The following is a 23,521-nucleotide window of genomic DNA, read 5'->3' as shown; positions in this document are numbered from 1 at the left end:
TCTTAAACTGTTGGGTTCATGTTTTATGATTCCTCTAACAATTGCTCTCTTTATGCTAGGGTCGTTTATCAGTGATTTTATTTTTTTCCCCTTATAATCCAAAGTCTGCTAAAGCGGCCTTTTAAATGGAATCATCCTTTATCTCCATTAAAGCTGCCAGACACTATTTATTGAAACTGAATGAGCAGCAGCGTGACCTGGCTGTGCTGCGTGTGTAACCTTGCACTCTAATCTCCGAGTGCAGTGCCATCTGCTCGTTGCCTGCCTTCAGGGCGAGAATCGCTGCCCTGTGCAAAAGATACCTATAGCTCCGTTTCTTGTCACTCTCCAGCAAGACCAGGTTTTTTTAAAATTTGTTTGTTTTCAAAACAGTGAGTCACTTCTATTACAGTGAATAGTGGTGTTTTTCCCTTTTTAAACATGTTGACATTTGGATCCATTTTCCAACCAGGTGGAATAGATGTCCCCATTGGGGTTTCTGGGACCTAATGCTCAGAGTTGTCACGTCAGCCTAGAAAGTGGTTCCCAGGGTGGAAGCCCTTTCCCTATAGGCTTCGATTCTCCCCGCCAGGACTGGACCCCGAGGAAGAGGAGCCCGCCGCTGCCGCGCGGCCTCTGCAGCCCCTGGCCCTGTCTCTTCCCCTGCAGGGTACTTGCTCTCTCTCTTCGTGGTGTCCCTTTTCCTCTTGATGATCGGCAGCTCTGCCTTCAGCAGCTGGTGGCTGGGTGTCTGGTTAGACAAGGGCTCACAGGTGAGTTCCCCTTTGGCTCTGGCAAATGTTGAGTCAGTTGCTAACAGAGAGTCTGAACACAATGAGCCTCCCACAGCCCCCTCCACAAGACGGAGGTCAGCGGCTTATAACAACGCAACTTGACTCCCGCAATCCCCTTTGATCTTTCAAGACAAGCGGGGCATCTGAATTTGTATGTGCCACTTTCGAACTTTAAAGGATTGGCTAAAAAGCTTGTGCCGGGCAAATGCAGCCTGTCTGGAGTCACGCACAGGCAGGATAGGGTCAGTTTTTTGCAGCCTCTGTCGTAAGGGACCTCCAAGGAGAGTCTGGGAGGGACTGGGGAAGCCTAACGTGAATTTCCATCTTCTTGTCTCTGAAGAGAAACTGACATCTCATCACGGACACTATCTGATGTTAGTGGCTTCCACTTGGCTTGGCTCCCCAAAGTCCCTCTAAAGGAAGAGGACATGCGAAAGTCAGCCTGGAGCTGCTGCAGGGCTCCTGCAGGCCTCTCCCTGCCTCTCTAACTTGCATCCAGGCCAGGCCCCTCTTGAGGACTGATAAGTCTACTCTCCCTCAGGCCTGCTGGAAACTCTCCCAGCTTTTGGCCCATGGTTTCAAAGCTTTCCTGGAGCCCCCAGGAAATGCTGTGAGGTTGCCTCCCCATCCTCTAAGATTACATTTTGGTATAGTGCTGTTGCTATGACAACCAAAGTGGGGAGGCCTTGGGAAGACACAGGCAGAGGAGAGGATGGCATTGCTCTCCTGGAGTTCAGTACAGCTCCCTGAGACCAGTCTCAGGGGGATGGCCTGCACTTTGCAGAAAGAGAGGCACCTCTGGAACATTCCCCCAGATCCTTGCTTGCTCCTGAAGAGTCCTTTTCTTGGAGAGCCCAGGGTGTTAGTCAGAGTGAAGCCTCCCCAGGAGGCCAGTGCTAGGCTAACTGGGCAGCAGCCATGACGGCCTACCCACGTGCTGGCTCCACCCCCAGACACCATGGACACAGCCCACAGCACAGTGAAGCCTCCTCTTTAAGCTGATCCTTTGGTCGATTAGCTCCCCAGGGATGCTCTCACTTTTATGGATGTGCATCCATCAGCCACCACCTCTGGTTTACATTTCCTCTAGGGCTGTAATCAGCAAAATGGCATTTAGAAGGAAGATGCTTGTTTGCGCCCCAAAGGCAGTCTTGACTTTTAGCACACAGCTCTGAAAAGAATGAAACTGCCAATTTCTCAGGAGGAGGAGATGGCCTCTCCCCAGAAATGGAGGCAAAAATGTGTTCTCCTGGGGCACGATGGAGCCAAGTGGGGTCACTTTGGATCCTCCCAGAGTCTTTGGTTCATCAGACTCCCTCCTACCCCCTGGGGACTCCAGGGCAGTGAACCAGTGCCCTCCTAGGTGCGCCCCCAGAAAAGGAAAGAAAGAGGGCCCTGGGGCTGACCCTTCCTACAGAGATGCTCCTGAGTCTCCCCAAAGGCCTGGTGGCTTCTGCCTTCAGGTCCCTGATTCCCTGACCTGTCTGCGCCTCCTGAGGGCTGCACAGCCAGCCTGTGGAATCCACATGTTGTTGCTTCTGTGACTTTCCTGGCCCAGCATCACCTCTAGTCCCCTAAGGCACTGTTGGTTTCCAAGATGACTGTCCTGTACATGTCTGATCTGTCTGTTTTGCTTTTTCCACTGACTGTGCTGAGCCTCGTCAGCCAGGCACCCTTGTCATCCCAGAGAGCCCCGCAGGAGGACCCACGCAAAGTTCAAGAGCCCCGCAGGGAACTGACTTGACTTTACCACCTGATTCATCCTTAACATTTATGCTCGTCCGTTTAGTTTCTTTTCCCCGGGAACATTCTCTGGAAAATTCCTATTCTTTTGACAGTTGATCAGTTCTTGGTGCTTCTTGTTTTCCTCTCAAGATGATGTGTGGGGCTCACAGCAACATGAGCACGTGCGAGGTGGGCACGGTGCTGGCAGACTCCGGGCCGAGGGTGTACCAGTGGGTGTACCCAGGGAGCATGGTGTCCATACTGGTGTTTGGCATCACCAAAGGCTTCATGTTCACCAAGACTACACTGATGGCCTCCTCCTCCCTGCATGACCGAGTGTTTGACAAGGTACAGTCCCCCTGCCCCTCGCCTTGGGGCTGCATGCATATCCCGGTACAGCAGTCAGTAGGGTTTATACAGATCACCTGCGATGCGCCAGACGCAGTGCTGGGGTCTGGGGTGGACACAGTTGCTCGCCGAGCTTACCGTTGAGTTTCCCATATCTGATTGTCAACAACAAAGGCAAACTCTGGGGAGCTGCAGGCGTGTCATGGACCCGACAGGGCTGGGGGTGAAGGTGAGGGTGGTCAGGTGTTAAGCTGGCGAGCGCAGGCCCAGAGAGCATCTCTTGAGTACCTGGGACCCCCTCCTCACTCCCTAGCGGCCGCGAGGTCCCTGGCTGGAGCGCACAGGGGAGGCCGCATAGAGACAGTGGAACTTGACTTTTTATTGCCCTGGGGCACAAAATCCCTCCATCCTTCATGGAGGCTGAATCCCTCTCCCGTCACGCTCCTCCACGGTGGCCGCAGCCTCACTTTCCCAGGATGTCGGGCCCTGGAGGGAAACTCAGGCCTGGTTCGCGATCCCAGGCACCGGGCAGGCCTCCCGGGGTGTTGGCAGGCGGGGGGCGGCCACCAAACGCGCACCTCGACCCTGACTCTCCGTGGTCACCTGCAGATCCTGGAGAGCCCCATGAGCTTCTTTGACAGGACGCCCACCGGCAGGCTAATGAACCGCTTCTCCAAGGATATGGACGAGCTGGACGTGAGGCTGCCGTTTCACGCTGAGAGCTTTCTGCAGCAGTTTTTCATGGTGCTGTTTATTCTCGTGACACTGGCTGCTGTGTTTCCCGCTGTCCTTTTAGTCCTGGCCATCCTGGCTGTAGGCTTCTTCATTCTGTTACGGTAGGTTGATGTGCTGTTCAAAGCGGAGCACACAAAACCGGGGCAGGGACCGGTGGTGTCCGGTGGTGCTGAGTCCTTGCTGTCTTCTGTGAATGCCGGAGCACGTTGACTTGGGTGCTGCGCTAAGTGCTCGGCGTACATCAGGCATTTGATCCTCAGAGCCATGCTGAGAGGTGGGTAGGGTTGGGAGATTAAGTCACTGGTCCCAGGTCAGGAAAGTAGCCACAGTCGTTGCTCTCTGACTGATGTTATGTTCTTAACCACAGGGCTCTGCGGTTTCTGCTACTGTAGGAGAGAGGAGACCAGTACTCAGTCTCTCTGAGCTTTGAGAAATAGCCCCATCTGACCACTGATGTGGTCAGTTTGGCACTGGTGGGGGGGTGGTCCCTGTGCCCACCTTCTCACTCACCCTGGGGAAAAGCAGGAGGGTAGCATCTGTCCCAGCCTTCCAGGAAACCCAGCTCTGCCCTGTCCTGGATGAGCTGGAGTTCTCAGCCGGCAGCTGGTGGTGTTGTATGAGGGCTAAGGATTAGAGATCAGATGAAATTTGCACCAGAGTCCCAACTCTGCTGCACAACTAGCTGGAGGACCTTGGAGAAGTCAAGGAATGCTGCAAGCCTCGGTCTCCTCATCTCTAAAATGGTAACCACCAAAACATGCAACTACCCTCTTCCAAAGGGGTTCTCGCAAGGGTCAGATGAGACTAGGCTGCCTAAATGTTATACAAACTTTGAGTTTCAATAAAACTCAGCAAAATTGCTTTGGACTGGACACACAGCATCTTGAAGAGGGTCCCCCAGATTGCAAAGGATCCAGCCCACAAATCCAGGGACACCACACTCAGAGTTGAGCTCGCAAAATATTGCTTTGACCACAGTGTGGAGGGTGGATGAAGCTTCAGAAACAACGGGGAAGGGCTATAGGACTGGAGACCCTTGCATGGCAGAGTCCGACTGAGAGATGAGACATAGGCAGCAGCAGTCCTGGCAGAAAACAGGTAGATCCTAAAGCCATTTCCAAGAGAGTCCACTGAGGTTAGGGGATGGGAGAGGCCAAGGATGCATCCGAGATGGGGAGCAATGTGAAGACAGATATGAGTGACGCAGGAGGAGATGCAGTTGAGGGTGATCAAGATTAGGGGTTTGGTTTTGGGTAGTTCAAGGCTGTGGATCAAGTCCGCAGATGAGCCAGCCGACAGTGGGAAATGTGAGTTCAGGGACGCATGGGTGGAGAGGCAGACTGCATCCTCTGCTGAAGCTGGCATCACCATGGGAACCAGCACGTGCGCCCTGGGAGTTGGGTGAGCTGGGCTCTCACTTCCGTCTCCCACTGCCCCCTTGGTGACTGCGAGAGAGGACACATGGGCCTCCGTGTCTGGCCTCAACGGTTTATTGTGATGATCTAATAAAAATGATGTCTGCAGGTCTTTTTTACAAATATAAAAGGTGCATGCCCGCTCAGTCGCTCAGTGTCAGACTCTGTGACCCCATGGACTGTAGCCTGCCAGGCTCCTCAGTCCATGGGATTTTCCAGGCAAGAATACTGGAGTGGATTGTCATTTCCTCCTCCAGGGCATCTTCCCTACCCAGGGATCAAACCCGTGTCTCCCACATCTACATTGGCGGGCAGGTTCTTTACCACTGAGCCACTGGAGAATCCCCCACGTCATGGGTGCCGCGTCTTATTAAGAAAAGTGATTCCCTGGGCTAGTGTTCGTTTTTACAATCCACGTGTTTGACCGTCGTTCCTGTCTGTTCTCCTCTCTGTGTTTTTTATTTACTTTGCAAAAGGTTTTTCTCTGCACTGCATTCTTATTTGCTGTAAGACAGGCCAGATCAGGCTGGTCCAGACTGAATTGTTCGATGTTTCTAACCAGCTCACTTGAGCTCTGAACAAATGAGGTTTCGCTTCCTCTGCCCTGGGTCACTCATTGTCATGGGTCAGCTGCCACTGTGCGTGCTGAGGGCAGTGATCTCTCACTGACTGGGGCCCGGGGGAGTTACACACTGTGGAGAGTCTGGTTTTAAAGTCAGTTCCTAAGGAGATGATGTTCGTATATGGCTCAAAATTACCTTTGAAACTGCCTTTAGAAGACCACACACTGGCAGTTGATATGCCAGATTCAGATTTTCCTCCAGAATTGGAAGAGATCCCTTTTTATTTGGTTGTGTGTATAGTCACTCAGGTGTGTCCGACTCTTTGCGATCCTTTGGACTGTAGCCGGCCAGGCTCCTCAGTCCATGGGATTTCCCAGACGAGAATACTGGAGTGGGTTGCCACGCCCTTCTCCAGGGGATCTTCCCCACCCAGGAATCTCGTCTCTTGTGTCTCCTGCATTGCAAGCGAATTTTTTACCCACTGAGCCGTCGGGGAAGCCCTTTCTGTTTGGCTGGGCACCCCAAAGTGGCTGGCTTGTATTTAGGAGTTGCAGTGTGTGAAAATCTCTAGTCTTTGAAAAGACTAGAGTCATAGCGCATGCAGTGAGACCCTCATGCTACAGGAAGCCTTCAGAACTGAGAACGCAGGAAGGAGTGGCTCGACTTTCTGAGACCCTCCCTCCCTCCCTGACACACAGGGATGGCTGCTCCTGGGGGAGAACGGCGGACCAGCCCCTCCTCCCTTGTTCGGTGGCACCGGCCGTCTTACATTTGTCTTGAGCGCCCAGTTGGGTTTGAGTGAGCCAAGGGGAGCCCTGGGAAACCCTATCTGGGGCTCTCGTGGTCTCCCTGCAGCGTCTTCCACAGAGGAATCCAGGAGCTCAAGAAGGTGGAGAACATCAGCCGGTCCCCCTGGTTCTCCCACATCACCTCGTCCATGCAGGGCCTGGGAACCATCCACGCCTACAACAGGAGGGAAGACTGCGTTAACAAGTGAGTCCTGGGCTGTGCTGCCCCCGGGCTTCTGCTCCCCGCTGGCCCGGCTCTGAGGAGGGAAGTCTGAGGGATGGGGACTGGCCAGATGGAGAGCTGGTAGAATGGAGGGGGAGCCCCTTATGCACTAAGCCTTTTTCCCCAGTGTCCGAGGCCCCCAAAGACTTGAGTTCATCCAATGACAAGCTTACCATGGCACTTTATGTGTTTTATTTTTCCTCTCTAAAAGTAGAATGTTTTCAGTTCAGGAAAATAGGAGAAAATAACGACAACAAAAATCACCCATAGGCCTGCAACCCAAATCCTAGTAATATTTTTGTGTATTTACTTCCAATCTTTTCTGGTTTTCTATTTCTGAAGCATTTTAGTCTTGTTTTATTTTTAAAAAGCAGTTTTTTCATGTTATTACATATTCCTTGTAAAGGTCATTCTGAAAGTGAAAGTCACTCAGTCGTGTCCAACTCTTTGCAACCCTGTGGACTATACAGTCCATGGAATTCTCCAGGCCAGAATCCTGGAGTGGGTAGCCTTTCCCTTCTCCAGGGGATCTTCCAAACCCGGGGATCGAACCCAGGTCTCCCACGTTGCAGGCGGATTCTTTACCAGCTGAGCCACCAGGGAAGTCCAAAAGGCCACATTACATCTCATTTAATAGATGGACCAGTTTTCTTCTTTTTAAGATGCCAGGACTAGATTAATAAATTTCTCTGGAGTCCTCCAGCTCCAAACTTCTAAAACACCATATAATCACATGTTATCACTGTGTTATCAGTCATAGTAGGCTCACTGTGGTAACAAACAGCTCCAGATTTTAGGGGCTAAGCTAACACATGCTCATTCTTCCTCAAGTCGTAAGTGAACAAAGGTCCGTGGGGCAGGGGTCGGCGATTCTGCTCCGTACCCAGGCACACGGTCCCTCCATCTCACAGCTCCTCTGGTCCAACTGGAAGGTAAGAGCAGAGATGTGAGTGGAGGACCCCAGCGAAGGTGCTTATCATTTGTGTACATTCACTGGCCGGATTTCAGTTACATGGGTGCGGCTAACTGCAAAGGAGGCTGGGAAATGTAGTCCAGCTGTAAAAATGGAATTTGGTGAATCTGTAGGACACAACTGAGCGGCTTCGCTTTCACTTTTCACTTTCATGCACTGGAGAATGAAATGGCAACCCACTCCAGTGTTCTTGCCTGGAGAATCCCAGGGATGGGGGAGCCTGGTTGGCTGCCGTCTATGGGGTTGCACAGAGTTGGACACAACTGAAGTGACTCAGCAGCAGCAGCATAGTGTCTCTGCCACACGGATGTTCTTATTCCACCCCCATCCTTTCCTTTCTTAAAAGCTTAATGTACACTTCAAAGGTTGCATCTCTTTCTCCCTGCCACCCACAGCCTCAGTGTAGACCTGGCACTGCAGCCTGTCTTCACTTCATTCAGCAGCTAGCCTTGTTACTGGCTTGACCTGAACATCGTCTGTCAAGGGCCCTGCAACCCCCCTTCCAGTGTCTTGGTCGTGGGCCATTCATCAACTCTCAACAAGCAACAGAGTCAAGCCTTGTCTTCCAGCAGATTGTCCTCCAAGGTTTCCGGAACGATCCTATAGGCGAGCTGAGCCCCCACAGTGTTGATGGGCTCTGCCGTCTTTATCCATTCTTTCCAGTCATGGACTTTCCAGAGGGCTTGGGCTTCTGACCTGAGTTGCTTTTGCAACCAGACAAAAACGCTGCAGCACGAAAAAAAAGGTTTGAGGTCAGATTCCAATTTGACCCCAGCCAGTGGTTCTGTTTCTGCACAACCTAACCAAGCACGCAGAGGAGACCACAGATGACTCCTAAGTCACTCAAGCTGTCAGTTGAATTTGTAGGCTTTACAGCGACATGGTAAAAAACATCATGGTGTTTGGAAGAATATTTTAACTGAGGAAAGTAAGTTAGAGTGGAAACAGGGCCAGCCTGGGTGCTGAGAGGTGTTTCAGGCCAGAAACCTTGGAGGAGGTTTAGAACAGGATGGAGCAGCAGTGCCTGAGGATGTCATGACTGTGCCAGTGGAGGAATCTCAGCTCTTAGGGGTTTAAACATCGAATGGTTTTCAATTTTACCAATAATTTATTTTACCAGTTGTTCTGAAGAAGCCCCTTTCCCAGGAGGTCAGGGGAGCCTTTAGTGGCAATTGTGATTGATGTCCCTTCTGGTCTGTTTAGCTCAGTTAAGTTAAAATTACACTCTTAAATGTACACAAGTCATAGCACACACACCCCCGCCCCCTGGGCATCTGCTCAGAGAATTGGAGCCGTCATGCTGTGTTGCCATATGTCTCGGGCAAGGGGGCAGGGTAGCTGTTAGGAAGCACCTGGTCTGTTGGATTAAACGCCCCCTCCCTTTTCTCTGAGCCTGGTTATCTGAGGCTGGTGCAAGGAGATGGAGTGGGGGAGTAGGGGAGGGACACACTCTCAGGTGACCACTGTCTATTTCTGCTGCTCATTTCTGCTGAGCCAGCTCCTCATGCAGATGTGGTGTGGCAGGGGAGAGCCCCCGCCAGGACCCAGGTCCCCAGCCACTCTGCTGGACACTGCCCCTGGGCTCTGCTTTGTTCTTCTGTGAGCTCTGCCTGGCAGCGTCACTGCTTTCCTTTGATGTGGGGCCTCTTGCTTCATGCCAATCAGTGTGGCATCAAGATTGCAGCCCCACATGCCATCTTCCCTCTGAACCCCGACTCTAGGTACTGCAGGAACGGGCAGGACCATCTTCCATACATCTGGGGAATGAGCAGCTCCGGGGATGGGTCTTCCCCATCCCCTGGCCGTGTCATTGCTCTGTGGCTCTGCCCGGTGCCCCCTCTCCTCTTTGGCCCAGGAGACGCGCAGCAGGGGTGCAGGATGTCAGCTTACTCTTTTTCCCTCCAGCTTTATAAGCAATTGCTTCGAATCTTCTTTCCCTGAACTGGGGATGAGAATCAGTCCAGCACTCTCTCTTCCTTTCCCTACCATCACAAACACTGAGATTCCCTCTACCTCCCCCCACCCCCTCTATAGATCAAAGGGGTTAACAGTCGTTTCCACTGGGCCTTTGGGGGATGGCTACCCTGAAGACAAGGGTCCTTTGAAGGTTGAACATAAGGTTCTCAGCCCCTTTTGTTCTCAGCTATGGGTTCCAGCTGCCAGTTCTGGGAAAAACAGAAAGAGCCCACTCAGCACCATACTCTGTTGCCACCTGGGATTTCTCAAAATACATGCAAATCAAAGATGCTTATGGTGGCAGATTTTAGAGTCTGGATCTATGCTCATTTTTGTAAGAGATTCCTATGTACTAATGTGTTGGCCTTTGATTAAAAGTTCCTCTTGCCCTATTTCTCGGGTAGCCCTAACCGTTAAGTCTATGGAAGCACAACCTGAGCTCCTGTTTTGTCTCACCTCTTGACGTTAGGTTCAAGGTGCTGAATGATGAAAACTGCAGCCATCTGCTGTACTTTAACTGCGCTCTCAGGTGGTTTGCTCTAAGGATGGATGTCCTCATGAACATCGTCACCTTCACTGTGGTCTTGTTGGTGACCCTGAGTTTCTCCTCAATCAGTGCTTCTTCCAAAGGCTTGTCATTGTCTTACATCATCCAGGTAACACCTAGTGTAAGGCTGGGCTTGGCCTGGAGGCTCTGGCATAGAGTGTATCAGGCAGGCTGGACATAACAGAAAACCTAACTCGGATGGGCTTAAATAATAAAGAAGGCTCGCAGCAGCTCACATGGTTAAAAGGTCTGGCAGCTGTATGGGCTTCAGGCACAGCTGGATCATGGCCCCTGGCTTTATCCTCCTATGATGACTTCCTTCATGGTTGTACAATGGTGGCTGGCAGCCTCTAGGGGCTCTAGCAGGAAGAAAGCAGGAGGAGAGTCTTTCTTGCTCCAGCTGCTGAACAAAAACCCTTGCTCTACTCTTACTGGATTAATTTAGGCATCCCAGAACTATTGATAATTCGTGAACTGATGGGATTGAGATGATTGGCTTAGGCCAAGGGAGGGAGTCACACTCCATCCTGCCCCAAGTCACACAGCTGCCCCACAGTGGGAAGAGGGAAGGGAATACTGGAGAGGCAGCCACGATATCCATGACGAATAATTACTGACTTCTCTTTTGAGTTGCTTTGGTGTTTTTCTTTTGAAAAATAACAACAATATGGAAATAATAGTAATAAGGAATGATAATAGGGAAATACACGCTATTTTCGGCACTGTTTTAAATCCTTTACATAAATTAACTCATTTATCTTCACAATAACCCATGAGGTAGGCATGCCATAATCCCCATTTTACAGGTGAGGAGACTGAGGTCCAGAAAGACTTGCCAGGATCACACACATGCATGTGTGAGAGCCAGGATCTGAACCCAGGCCATCTGGGTCTGATACCCATCTGAGTTTGCATAGAGTAGACACGGGCTACATGCTTCACGTTTCTCTCTTTGGAAGCCGTTCCTATGCAGTTCTTATTCCCAGTGCTCTGACATTCTAGGACGACGAATCCGAGTGGTGGTCTGTTTCCATTGATTCTGTTCAGGCTGGGAAGAGAGTCAAGTCAAGTCTCTCTGCAAGCGGAGAAATTCCTCCTTTTCCTCCCTGACTCTTCTTCCTCCTGTTGATACTGTCTTTGTCTCCTTTCCCTTTGTTTTCTCTTCCTGTGACTCACGCATTGCTTGAATATTGGATTTCTTGCATCAGTGCTCTGTGTTTCCTTTCTTTCATCTCAAAGTCTCCCTGTTCTTGTCTTTTTATTTGTATTCTGGGAATTTTCCTTTGCTTTGTCATTCAGCCGTTCTTTGCATACTTAATTTTCACATACTCTTTCTTAGCCTCTGAGTTTTTAAAAGAATCATCTTTACACATGTATTTTATAGCTCTCTGAGGATATTAATCAGATTAAACTCTAAACTCTGCCTTCCTTAAAGTCTCCTCCCTTCTTTGACTGGTAGCTGCTGTTTTCCAGGGTCAGGGGTTTTGTTTGTTTATCCGGTTCTGTTTGTTGTCTGGTTCGTGCTCTTCCCTGCCTTGGTTTTGATCATAGGTCCCTTCATCCTTTTGCGTTTGAGTGTGAGGATCTATGTTGGGTTTTCAGGGTTTCCTCTGTCTTCATGTATACTTCACTAGGTCTCTCCTGATGGGAGGTTTTGCAACTGTGGATGGGTGGGTTGGACTTGTCCACAGACTGCTTCACTTCAGGAAGGCAGCCAGGGAGCAGGCCTCCAGGCACACAAAAGCTAGATTTAAAGGGGCTTTATCCAGGAGCCCCATTTAGCCCAAAATAATTTATTCAATTTCTTTAAAGAAGCCTCTGTGTGTGTGTGTGTGTTGGCCTAGGGATAGTGTCCAGCTGGGAGGAAGATGAGGAAGGGGGAGAAATGGGCCCAACAGAAATTTTGTCAAGGCACCATCTCTCAGCCAGTCTTTGAGGGCCCCTCATACCTGGAGCCTCTCTGAGTTCTGCTACATAGAACACTCTGGAAACCCCTGCAGCACACTCGGCCTCAATCCTATCAAAAGGCTTTCATCCTCTTTCCATCTTCCAGAAACTTGTAACTCTCATTCACCATCTCTTCCCTAGCCCCTTGCTGTTCATGGTCCATTCCTTTTTGAAGTCTCTCTACCATCATTTTAATAATACTTTGGAAAAGAGGAGGAACAAAAATATATGCTCAGGACTCTATGTTAAAGCGAGGAAAATGGATTTCCCTTGGGTAGGCAGTTTCCCTCATTGATGGCTGATCTTATTTGTTGTTGCCTAGTAAAGTATGAAACAGATGATGTCAACTAGATTCCTGTGTTGTTTCAGCTTTCTTCAACTGAGGTCATGCTCTTGGGAGATATCACCAGCTTTCTGTGAGACTGTTTTCAGACATGCCTGTAAGGCTGGAGAACCTGCCCACGTCAAGATCTAGGGGATATGTTTCTTGCAACTGGCTTTCTTAAACATTAGCCCCCTTTGGAGAATACAGAAAATCCAGCTGACAGAGCTTCCCTTGAGAACAGAGGCAAATCCTAGATGGATGAGAATTTGTTGTGAAGTCCCACAGAGCAGAAAGCAAGTGCAAAGTAATATCACATAACATCATGGAGAGAACAAACACTTCCTGGGGCCAGCACTGTGCTGACAAGGGGATTCTAACCCTGTGGAGGGCTGCCTGGGGCCTTGAAGAGCTGATACCCTTGAATTTTTTTTAAACGTTTTATTTTGTATTGGAGTATCGACAGTTAACAATGTTGAGATCTTTACAGGTGAACAGCGAAGGGACTTAGGCATGTATGTGCGTATGTCCATTCTTCCCCAAACTCGCCTCCCATCCAGGTTGCCACGTAACATTGAGCAGAGTTCCATGTGCTATGCAGTGGATCCTTGCTGATTGTCCATTTTGAACATAGCAGTATGTACATGTCCATTCCAGCTCTCCAACTATCCCTTCCCCACTTCCTTCTCCCTTGGCAACCATAAGTTCATCTCTTTCTGTTGTAAGTAAGTTCATTTGCTGACACCCTTAAATTTAACAACAACAACAACAACAACAACAAAAATGTATGTGCCTTTCTCAAGAGCAGAGTTTGTTCACTCACTCACCAGATGTCCATTGAGCACCTGCCAGGAGCTGGAACCATGCCGGCTGCTGTGGGTTCAGCTGTGAACAAGCTGGGCAAGTCCGAGCACTCATGAGCTTACACTCTAGTGGGATGGGATAAATGAGTGTGCAAGTAAATAGCTAAGACTTCAGAAAGTGTTAGGCTGTTATGAAGATAATGAAGCAGGGTAACTGGCTGTCAGTGGGGAAGCCACAGGAGACCCCATAGAGTCAAGGAGGGTCTCTGCCAGGAGGTGACTTGCAGGCTGATATCTGAACTTGACAAAGAAGGAGCCAAGGGAAGACGGAGGGAGGAGAGCTTCAGGCTGAAGGACCAGGGATTTGGGTAGGGCATATCTGTGGGGGAACCACCATCCAACCTGCCCAGTACACTCCTGCCCTCGAATCTCAGGGTTGGCTTCTGGGGGATCCTGCCCTAAGGCGGGTGTCCTTAGCAGGCCATGGTCTAAGGCTAGATTCTCTCATGTCTCAAGCAGGCTGATGGGCTTGGTGGTTTTCTTCCTCTTCTGCCATCTGTGGTGACTAGGGCTTTCCGGCTGCAGGCAGGGTAATCGGGGAGGGCACAGAGGTGCAGGAGCCCACAAAGTGGCTTCAAGGGGTGGGCACCCAGCAGTGCAGAGGCGCCCTGGAGAATTTCTGCTTACAGGAACTCCCCGCCGCTCCAACCAAGAGATCTGTGCTGGAGCGATGCTGTGGTGGGTTGACTCTGACCATCTGGCGTGCCAGGGAGGATGTAATTACCATTTGTTTCTACATACAAAGGAAGTGTTTAAGGCAAAACAGCCCAACAGGAGTGTCCTTACATCTGGACCCTTGGCTGGGAGTGGAGGCCTATTTTTGTGTGGTCCTGAGTGAGGCCGGAGGGTGATTCACAGCTGCCCCTGAAGGTGGAAAGGGCTCTGACTGCGGTCTCTTGTTCCCCCTCCACAGCTAAGCGGGCTGCTCCAAGTATGCGTGCGAACGGGGACCGAGACCCAGGCCAAGTTCACCTCTGTGGAGCTGCTCAGGGAGTACATTTCGGTAAGAAATTGGGGTCAGAGGAGCAGCCAGTTAACTCTGGCAGAACTTAGGCATTTGCTCCTTTTCCCGCGTGGATTTTCTTAAAATCTGTATTTATATAGTCTAAAGTCCTTAATGCTGAGGGAGAGGTTCTTTTTAAAAATATTTCCTCAAGGGGTTTCTGTACCCAGAAAAGAGAATTCAGTGGCTTACTTTAGTTTCTAAAAATTAATATTTGACTGACTAAATTTAAAAAAAAAACAAAACACTAGTCTTTAAAAGCTTTTTCTGTTCCCCTTACAAATCTTGCTGTTCTTTGAAAAGCAGTCTCGCCAATTCAAGCAATCACTTTTAAGGGCCTTTGAACAGCATTTGGCCCCATTTGCAAACTTAATTAAACACTTTAAAACATTTTAAACTGCATTTTAAAATTTAATGCATTCCGTTTCCTTTTTAAGTACCTCGATAATCTGATTCAACAAACAAACCTTCCTGAGGTTATATAAATCTAATAAATTAAACTTATAAATATGGAGAGCTTTAAGTTCTCCTAACAATCCCAATGCAGTATATAAACAGTAAGTTTTAAAACCTAAAACCATGTTAAGATAAGTTATTCAATTATACATTTTAACTTAGAATCACAGTCTGAATGTTATTAACATTATGAATAGTTAAAACACCAAGTATGCAGAGTTCATAAACTAAAAATATTACCATTATAATTTTGCTTCTCTTAAATACTATTATTACTAATTCTAAATCTTCTAGGGGTTAAAAATACTCACTGTCTAGGAATACTATTATTTTCTCAGCTAATTGTGGTTGCCTATAGTCCAGCAACTTGAGCTGGTCAGCCACCCTAATGGGGATCATGGGAGCCTTATTTCTCCCTGGTTAACAGGGACTTTATAATTCAGAGGAGGGGTTAGTCTTGTAATGCAGTCACGTTGCTTCACTGCTTAATTAGACTTTGCATTTCTTGGGCTCTTAGGAAACTTTAATTCCTTTTCCCTGTAACTCTGAACTTGACATGCTGTGCTTCCTACTTCTAACACCACAGCGAGTCTTGCAGATAATGAAACTGTGTCTGGCTGAATTCTGCAAATCTCTCAAGGCTTGGTCTGGATTGCTCACAATGCTGACACGTGCCGAGGCTCACAAGGACCAGTATGCCCTGCTCCTTATATTTATGCATCCCTCTATTCACTAAGCCCTGGCCGTACAACTTCTCTTTCTATTTCTCAAAGTCCTCAAGATTGTTCTGGCCTCAGGGCCTTTGCACTAGCAGCTCTCTGTCTGGGATGAATCTTCTCATAGTTGGCATTGTCTCAGCACTCCAGGTCTCGGCTTGAACGTCACATCCTCACAGATGCCTTCCTCAACACTGTTCCTTTCACTTCTACCCCTTTGACCACACATACTCTGTATTCTCCAGCAATAGTCTGTTTAATTGTCTTATTTCTCACTTCTTTTCTTGTTTTATTATCTGAATTCCCCTTGCAGTGTGAGTTTCTGCAGGATCCTTATTGATCTAGTTCACCATCATGAATACCAGTACCTAGAACTGTGTGAATGCATACGTGAATGAAAGAGTGAAATGAATGGAAAAGCAAATGACTATTAACCTGCCATTTGTTATTCTGCTTTTCAGACCTGTGTTCCCGAATGTACTCACCGCCTCAAGGTGGGGACCTGTCCCCAAGACTGGCCCAGCCACGGGGAGATAACATTCAGAGACTATCAGATGAGATACAGAGACGATTCTCCCCTTGTTCTCAACGGGCTGAACTTGAACATCCAAAGTGGGCAGACAGTTGGGATCGTTGGAAGAACAGGTTCTGGTGAGGACAAGCTCTGATTGTGTCTTTTGCAGGCTGTTTTATTTGCATTTCCACTGGGTGTGCTAGTTATATCACACCAGAGGGTGATGTGTGTGTGTGGCGAATTGGCTGTTGTTTTCCTGAAATGTCTTTATTGTAAATTGGGATTTCAGGTTGAATGGGTGTGTATGCAGTTGGAAGTAAACACACATCAGTTTTTGAATTAATTAAGTGAGAATCATTCTGGTGAGACAAGGCCCAGAGGATGAGTCACGCGCTAACAGCCCTGCAGGGACGGGCAGGGTAATAGTGTTAGGGCAGCCAATCACCCCTGCAGAGTGGGACTTCTGTCTGTACACTCATCCGCACAGAGCCATTTTCATTGCATTAAAAATTCACTTGATTAGACAGCTACTCAGATATGATGCAATGCAAACTTATGTGATATTTGCTGCTTCCTCATTTATTGTCCCAGGCAAGTCATCCTTAGGAATGGCCTTGTTTCGTCTGGTGGAGCCCGCTGGTGGCACGATCCTCATTGATGGCGTGGATATCTGCACTGTTGATTTGCAAGACCTCAGAACCAAGCTGACTGTGATCCCCCAGGATCCTGTCCTGTTTGTAGGTACAGTAAGGTAGCTGTTTTTGATTGCTGTGCATCCCTATTTTTGGATAGTGAAATCAGAGTAACAAGAGCTTTGAGAAGTTGTCACATAGTGGCTGGCCTGGGGTTGTTCTATCTGAGGGAAGTCATGTCCTGAGATGTTCACAAGCACTGGGGGAGCTGAGGACCAAGGCCCTGAAACCTGTGTTTTATAAACTGCACTGCAAATAAGCAAGATGCTATGTGCAGGGTGAGCAGACATCCCGGTTGACTCTGGGATGCCTGTCCAGCATCCTATCAGGTTTAGCCATGGCCACTCCCTAAAGTACCCCAGTTTGCACAATACAATAAATGGTTATTCTACATATGTAGCCATCCTTTGGAAGCACGTCAGTTTATTCCCACTAAGAAGTGAACAGAGGCACTCACCTGGTAGTCCAGCGGTTAAGATTCTGTCTTGCAATGCAGGGGACTTAGGTTACATCCTCGGTTGGGGAACTAAGATCCCACACGCTGCAGAGCAACTAAGCCCACTTGCTCTGGGGCCTGTGAGCCACAACGAGAGAGAAGTCCTGACACAGCCAAATGAACAAATAAATATTAAGAGAGAGAGAGAAGTGAACAGAAGCTGCTCAAGTACAAGCAAAGTAGGGCCACTGCAACCTCTACAGGGTTCAAGATCTGTTGGCAAGGCACAAGGGGAAAACCACAGTTTCTCACTTAGCCCAGTGCAGCGGCTGCCCCTCTAACAAGAGGGACCTTTCCCTGACTGAGTTCCAGCTGAAGTAGGGGGCTGTATTGAGAGTTGTGTGAAAAGAAGGACATTCTGTGTCTTGAAACACCAGACTCACACCCTGCACATGAGACGCTCACCCTCTGCGAGGCCCTGAAGCTGCTGACAAAGCGTTGCCTCTCAAGGCAGAGTGAACGCACCAGCAAGTGGAATTGCTTGCTCCCTCTTACACTGCCAAGACTTTGCACGAGGTCAGACCTGCTGTCCTGCACACAGCCACCGAGAGGACCGAATGTGTTTCCTTGGTGCCTCGCTTGGCGGTAGTCTGCCCACCTTGGTGTGGTCTCTGCTCCATCCGAGAGTCATGGGTCTGCGGTCTCTCGGCCTGAGGTTTGTATTCCATGGACCACTGTCCCAGGCTAAGCACTGCCCTTGTTGCCACGGCATCATCACTTACCACCTCTGCTCTTCCCCTCGTGCTGTGGAAAATATGCTCTTCCATCCGCTCATCCTCAGAAATTCAGCTTCTTCTCCTTTCCTTCACTGCAGGTACAACTTGGACCCATTTGAGAGTCACAGTGATGAGATGCTCTGGCAGGTTCTGGAGAGAACATTCATGAGAGACACAGTAGGTCACTGGGGCTGTCCGGGATGTGTCCATTTCCTAGCCCCAGTGCCCCAAATACCTGGTCCGGGTTTACATTTGGCTAGATGTTTGCTGGCACCACATCACTCCTAGTTAAAGGTTGCAATAGACTATTTATTAGGCCAGTTCAATGGCCTAAATAGAGTCAAGAGCTCTACCTGCAGTATCTCAGTTGGTCCTGATTACAACCCTCTGAGGCTGGTACTCCTACCCTCGCTTTTAGAGATGCAGCAGTTAAGACTCAGGAAAGTAAGGTATGAGTGGCAGAATGGAGACTTGAACTGAAGGCCATCTGACTCCAGAGCAGAGGAAGTGCCAGTAGCCCCATTTGCTTATGGAAACAGATAAGCTCTGGGAAGGTGAGGGGTGTGGTATGGAATGAACCATCTGTGAGACGTGCCCCTGTCCTGTATGAGCTGAAGCTGGGTCAGCAGGTGAGCGTGGGCACCTCTGCAGCCCAGAGGGAATTTTCCCCCAGGACTTGGGACCAAGGTGAGCATCTCGCAAAGCCGCTTTGACTTAAAATGCTAAATAAATCAGACCCTGTCTTACCTTTCCTTGATGACCAGAAAACACCCATCCCGTCTCTATTTTATCCGTGGAAACAGGGATGCTGAAAGCCGTTTACAGTTGTCTGCGTTTCTCTGGAGCCGTCTGTGCACCACTTGTACTGCTTTGGCAAGGTGTCTACGGGGTTCTGTGAATCACGCTGTGATTTTAAATTATTAATGTCTGCCTACTCCTTGGTCTCTCCCTGGTGCCTGTTCACAATATTGAAATGATTGTTGTTTTGCGCTTTCTTTTCTGCAGTAAAATAAAGCCAGCTGATAAATGCAAGAGAAGGGGGCCATCGGTATAGCGGATGCAGGACAATGTTATAGATCGTCAGTACAGATATGGCATTCTCTGTGTTTCATAGATAATGAAACTCCCGGAAAAACTGCAGGCAGAAGTCACAGAAAATGGAGAAAACTTCTCAGTAGGGGAACGTCAGCTGCTCTGTATGGCCCGAGCGCTTCTCCGTGGTTCAAAAGTAAGGAAGCAGCATGAAAAATGGATCGGTCAAATTTTTGATATTCCCTGCAGCGCCGCTCAATCCAGGGGATAAAGCCATGTGTTCGTCTTTCAGCAAAGAGAGAGGAATTGGTCCATTTAAAAACCGATCACTTTTCTCAAGACAAAGTTGTGAAGGGTAAAAATTGAAAAATAACAGCTATTTACAGCAATAGCACCTGCCTCCCCTGGGCCTTTCCCCAGGAGGGCTTGCTTAGGTATTCTTTCTGTCCTCCTAAGTGGTTTGGGTTTGAGAAATCAGCCTCTCAACATTTCTCCTTTGTCCCTGAACAATTCTGAGGCCTGATAAACAGTACTCAGGATACTGAAAAAGGGCTTCAGTATGCCAGTCTATGAGGACTATACAATTATACTCATTTTTCTTAGTGACTTAGTCATCTTTGCTTACTGATTTCAAGGAAAGGATTGCTGCTGCTTTAGAAATCCCATTCTCTAATCAACCAGACTTTTAAAAATACCATGAAAACAAATAAGCAGTTGCCTATTTTGTCCACTCTTAAGAAGGTATTTAAACATTAGGTAGATAATTGTAAGCATATTCTGTGTGTTTAAGTGTAAGCTTGTTACAATCTTTCAATTAAATTCAGTGATCCAGAGAAAATTCTGCCATAAGAAATTCAGTCTTTTCCATAATGTTAAGTTGTATTTGGGCTTCCCTGGTGGCTCAGGGGTAAAGAATCTGCCTACAATGCAGAAGACCTGGGTTCGATCCCTGGGTCCGGAAGATCCTCTGAAGAAGGAAATGGCAACCCACTCCAGTATTCTTGCCTGGGAAATCCCGTGGAGAGAGGAGCCTGGTGGGCTGCAGTCCATGAGGTCACAAGAGTCAGACACGACTGAGTGACTAAACCGTCAAGTTGTATTTTATGATATACATGTGATAGGTACATGTATGATATACATGTGATACGTGTGATAGGTATAGGTGAACAGTCTTAGACATGGTAATTGACATGGTTTTTATTTACTATATTAAAGAATATTTTGGTAGAATTTTAACTTTATAATAAAATCAATAATTTGAAGTGGAAAAAAAAAAAAAAGAAATCATGTCCTCTGAACCCCGATCAAAGCGTAACCCATCACATGGGCTCTCCAGCGTGCTAATGGCAGGGAAGGGGGCCAGTATACGTTCACTGCTGACTGTGGCCCTACACGGTGCTGAGTGGTTGATGGGTTGTCCTTGCATTTTACATACTAAATAAGGTGTAACCCCCTTTCACAGACAATGAAATAGAGGCTTGGGGAAGTTATATAATTTAGCCAAAGTCAAGCAGAGTTGGAGCTGAGCTGATCAAGTCCTCTGATTTGCAAACCAGTACTGTGGCAGGCCGGAGAAGGCAATTGAGTACTCCAGCACTCTTGCCTGGAAAATCCCATGGATGGAGGAGGCTGGTGGGCTACAGTCCATGGGGTCTTGAAGAGTAGGACACGACTGAGCGACTTCACTTTCACTTTTCACTTTCATGCATTGGAGAAGGAAATGGCAACCCACTCCAGTGTTCTTGCCTGGAGAATCCCAGGGACAGGGGAGCCTGGTGGGCTGCCATCTATGGCGTTGCACAGAGTCGGACACGACTGAAGCGACTTAGCAGCAGCAGCAGCAGCAGCAACTGTGGCAGGCATAATAATGACCCCCCACCGCCCCGCCACCAAAGATGCTCATGTCCTGATACTCAGAATCTGTGAACGTGTTACCTTACCTGGGGAAAAGAGTTTTGCAAATGTGATTAAGTCAAGGATCTTGAGATGGGAGATTACACTGGATTACCTTGGTGGGCCCAGTGTAATTACACAAGTCTTTGTAAGAGTGAGGCAAAAGAGTCAGAAAGGAAGTGACGATGGAAGCAGAGGTTAGAGTGATACCAGGAAGGGGTCACGAGCTAAGGAATGCAGACAACCTCTAGAAGCTGAAAAAGGAAAGAAAAACATTTCTCTTTCTGAGCCTGCAGAAGGAACGCAGTGCCGACACGACCTTGGCTTTAGGACCTCTGACCTCCAGAAGTAAGTGTAAGATAGCCTGTGCTGTTTTGAGCCTCTGATTTGTGTGACTCTGTTACAGCAGAAACTGGAAATTAATACAAGTGCTGTTATTATGCCTCATGCTGACTCATAAGCGCGGTAGATAAAGATCATGGGGCATTTCTTCCTACTAGTTTGTGGGATTAGAATAAACCATTTATAAAAAGGTAAGTAAAGAATGCACAGTCTTGTTACTCCAGCAAGTCAATTCCCTCTGAGAAAGATAAAGATTGTGTGACATGACTTTTTTTCTCTTGCTCTTGTTTCTAACTTTCTGAGATGGATACTTAGCTCCTTAACTTTTCAGCCCTTCCTCTTCTTCTTTTTTAATGAATTGAGCTAAGTAAGACTGTAAGTTTCCCTCTAGGTACAGCTTTGGCTTGGTGTGACATTCACAACATTCCTTCCTCAACAGATCATTCTCCTGGATGAAGCCACTGCCTCCATGGACTCTAAGACGGACACCCTTGTTCAGAACACCATCAAAGACGCCTTCAGAGACTGCACTGTGTTGACCATTGCCCACCGGCTCAACACAGTGCTCAACTGTGACCGTGTCCTGGTCCTGGAGAATGGGAAGGTACAGAAAGTTGGTGTCACCTCTCCAGAGGTTTCAGTGGTTTGGGCTCTGTGGTGGGTAGCTTTCTTCTGACAATTTCAGCTCTTCTTCTCTGACTTTCAGGTAGTCGAGTTTGATAAGCCTGAAGTCCTTGCTGAGAAGCCAGGTTCTGCGTTTGCGATGTTACTAGCCGCAGAAAACAAAGTCCGAATATAAGAGTTCCAAAGGACGCCATCAGTGGATTTTAGAGGAAGAGGAGGCTGTGTGAGCCGAGTCAGATGTGCCTATGCGGGCAGGGGCTGTCATCTCAGGGGTTAGATCTGGTCCACCATCCCGCCCCCCACCCCTCCCTGCCCTGCCCTGCCCTGACCCAGAGCCCGGAACACAGGAAGAGCCGGGGTGGGGGTTGCTTCCCTGCTTTGCCCAGCACATGCCTCCTGGAGGGCTTGGGACAGGCTCTCAGTGATGAGCAGAGGCAGAAGAAGCTCATGGATTAGAAAATTGACCCTCAATTCCTAAATCCCTCATCATCCTCCCTGTGTTCTCATCAGTACACCTCAGAGCCTGGGAATGAAAACATTGTAACTTCCAAAAAGGTTATGAACAGAATGGGAAAATGCCTAAGTACTTAGTAAAGGTTTCCTGCCTGGTTATCAGAAGGAAAGAGAAGAGTTTTCTTCCCACTTCCTATTCACATCTATTTTGAGTGTGTGACAAGAGGTAACTACACAGATCTGTAGCTTGAAAGATTGATTACAGTGTTTGGTGAAAAAAATTAAAAAAAATCATATTGTATGTCCCATTTGATCTATTAGAACAACCAGGGAAACAAAATGTTGGAGTTTGTCTGTAAACGACATTTTTATATCTTCTATATTGGTCATTAAAATGCAGTAGGAAATTAAACTACCCTGAAATGTTGCCTTGCAATTATTTTGCTGAAGATATTCTAGTCTTTGTACTATTTCCTCTCACAGACTCCCTTTGCTTTCAACATTGACTCAGTAATAAACCCCCACAGCGTTTCTCAAATAAAAGGCTTTTCTTTCCAGCCTTAAGGTTTGCTACAACGGAGGCTGTAAAGACATAGTCCCAGTGGCTCAGGAGTGAGTGCTGCTAATTCACAGTAACATTTGATAAGGAAAAAAAAAAAAAAAAAAGAAATCCAAAGGGTTCTTCTACAGTATTTTCCATAGTCTGTCTGCTTCTTCTTCCTTAGGACTGAAGTCCCTGGCGGTGTTTCGGTGAGGTTTCCTGGACTCTCCTCCTGGCCCCCAGGCTGAGCGCTAGATGTGGCATGGGGCAGCCATGGTCCATGAACTCCCCACCCCAAACCCTTCTTAACCTTGGTCCCGTACTGCACCCTACCCTTCCAAACGATGAGGAAGACAAGCCTGGCACATAGTAGTCAAAGATGAGGGACATGAGTGCTTGACACCATGAGGAACTCATCCTGGCAGGTACCCCTCATCTCCCTACTCCTTGGGTATATTTGCATGTTGAGGGTTTAACCTGGAGAGACTGAGATTTAGGGCAGACAAGCTATGGGCTAGCATTTCAAAGGCTAGGCTTGTGGGATGTGCCTTCAACAAGTCACTCTCCAGCTCTCTGACCAGGCCTGGGCAGGTATCTGCAGGACAGGAGATGAAGTAAGTACAACCAGCTGCAGGTAGAGCTCCCCATCTGGTGAGCCTCAAGGCCCTGGCTAAGGTAGCTGGGCAGCAACTCTGCCACAGCAAAAAGGGTACACAGCAAAAACGATGTGGCTGAAAAGTCTATGAGTGAGGGGGCTCCTTTTGTGGGCAGCTCCATGCCGTTTGGATCTCCACTGTGAAAGGGCACAGTGTATCTTAGAATGCTCCACTGCCCCAATCTGATTCTTCCTCCATCATGGTATGTG

At 48.4% G+C, this 23,521-nt stretch overlaps 1 protein-coding gene across 4 annotated transcripts in view; it reads left to right on the top strand.

Moving 5' to 3' along the window:
• The window catches only part of ABCC12 (ATP binding cassette subfamily C member 12), a 60,698-nt gene extending 38,750 nt beyond the window's left edge, over positions 1-21,948 (top strand). For 2 of the 4 annotated variants that reach the window (XM_069550341.1, XM_069550338.1), the window contains 12 exons: positions 649-752; positions 2,649-2,846; positions 3,456-3,682; positions 6,415-6,552; positions 9,969-10,155; positions 14,092-14,181; positions 15,815-16,004; positions 16,459-16,618; positions 17,870-17,948; positions 18,886-18,999; positions 21,478-21,642; positions 21,745-21,948. In XM_069550341.1, the coding sequence (XP_069406442.1) occupies positions 649-752; positions 2,649-2,846; positions 3,456-3,682; positions 6,415-6,552; positions 9,969-10,155; positions 14,092-14,181; positions 15,815-16,004; positions 16,459-16,618; positions 17,870-17,948; positions 18,886-18,999; positions 21,478-21,642; positions 21,745-21,837 (1,745 nt within the window). In that variant the 3' untranslated portion in view covers positions 21,838-21,948. The remainder of the gene's footprint in view (positions 1-648; positions 753-2,648; positions 2,847-3,455; positions 3,683-6,414; positions 6,553-9,968; positions 10,156-14,091; positions 14,182-15,814; positions 16,005-16,458; positions 16,619-17,869; positions 17,949-18,885; positions 19,000-21,477; positions 21,643-21,744) is intronic. The other 2 variants (XM_069550340.1, XM_069550339.1) reach the window with 1 other exon arrangement.
• Positions 21,949-23,521: the final 1,573 nt, after the last annotated feature.

This window comes from Ovis canadensis, chromosome 14, assembly GCF_042477335.2.
Source record: "Ovis canadensis isolate MfBH-ARS-UI-01 breed Bighorn chromosome 14, ARS-UI_OviCan_v2, whole genome shotgun sequence".
In the NCBI taxonomy this organism is placed as follows: Eukaryota; Metazoa; Chordata; class Mammalia; order Artiodactyla; family Bovidae; genus Ovis; species Ovis canadensis.
The sequence above is the reverse complement of the archived record's forward strand: the minus strand, read 5'-3'. Positions and strand labels throughout refer to the sequence as shown.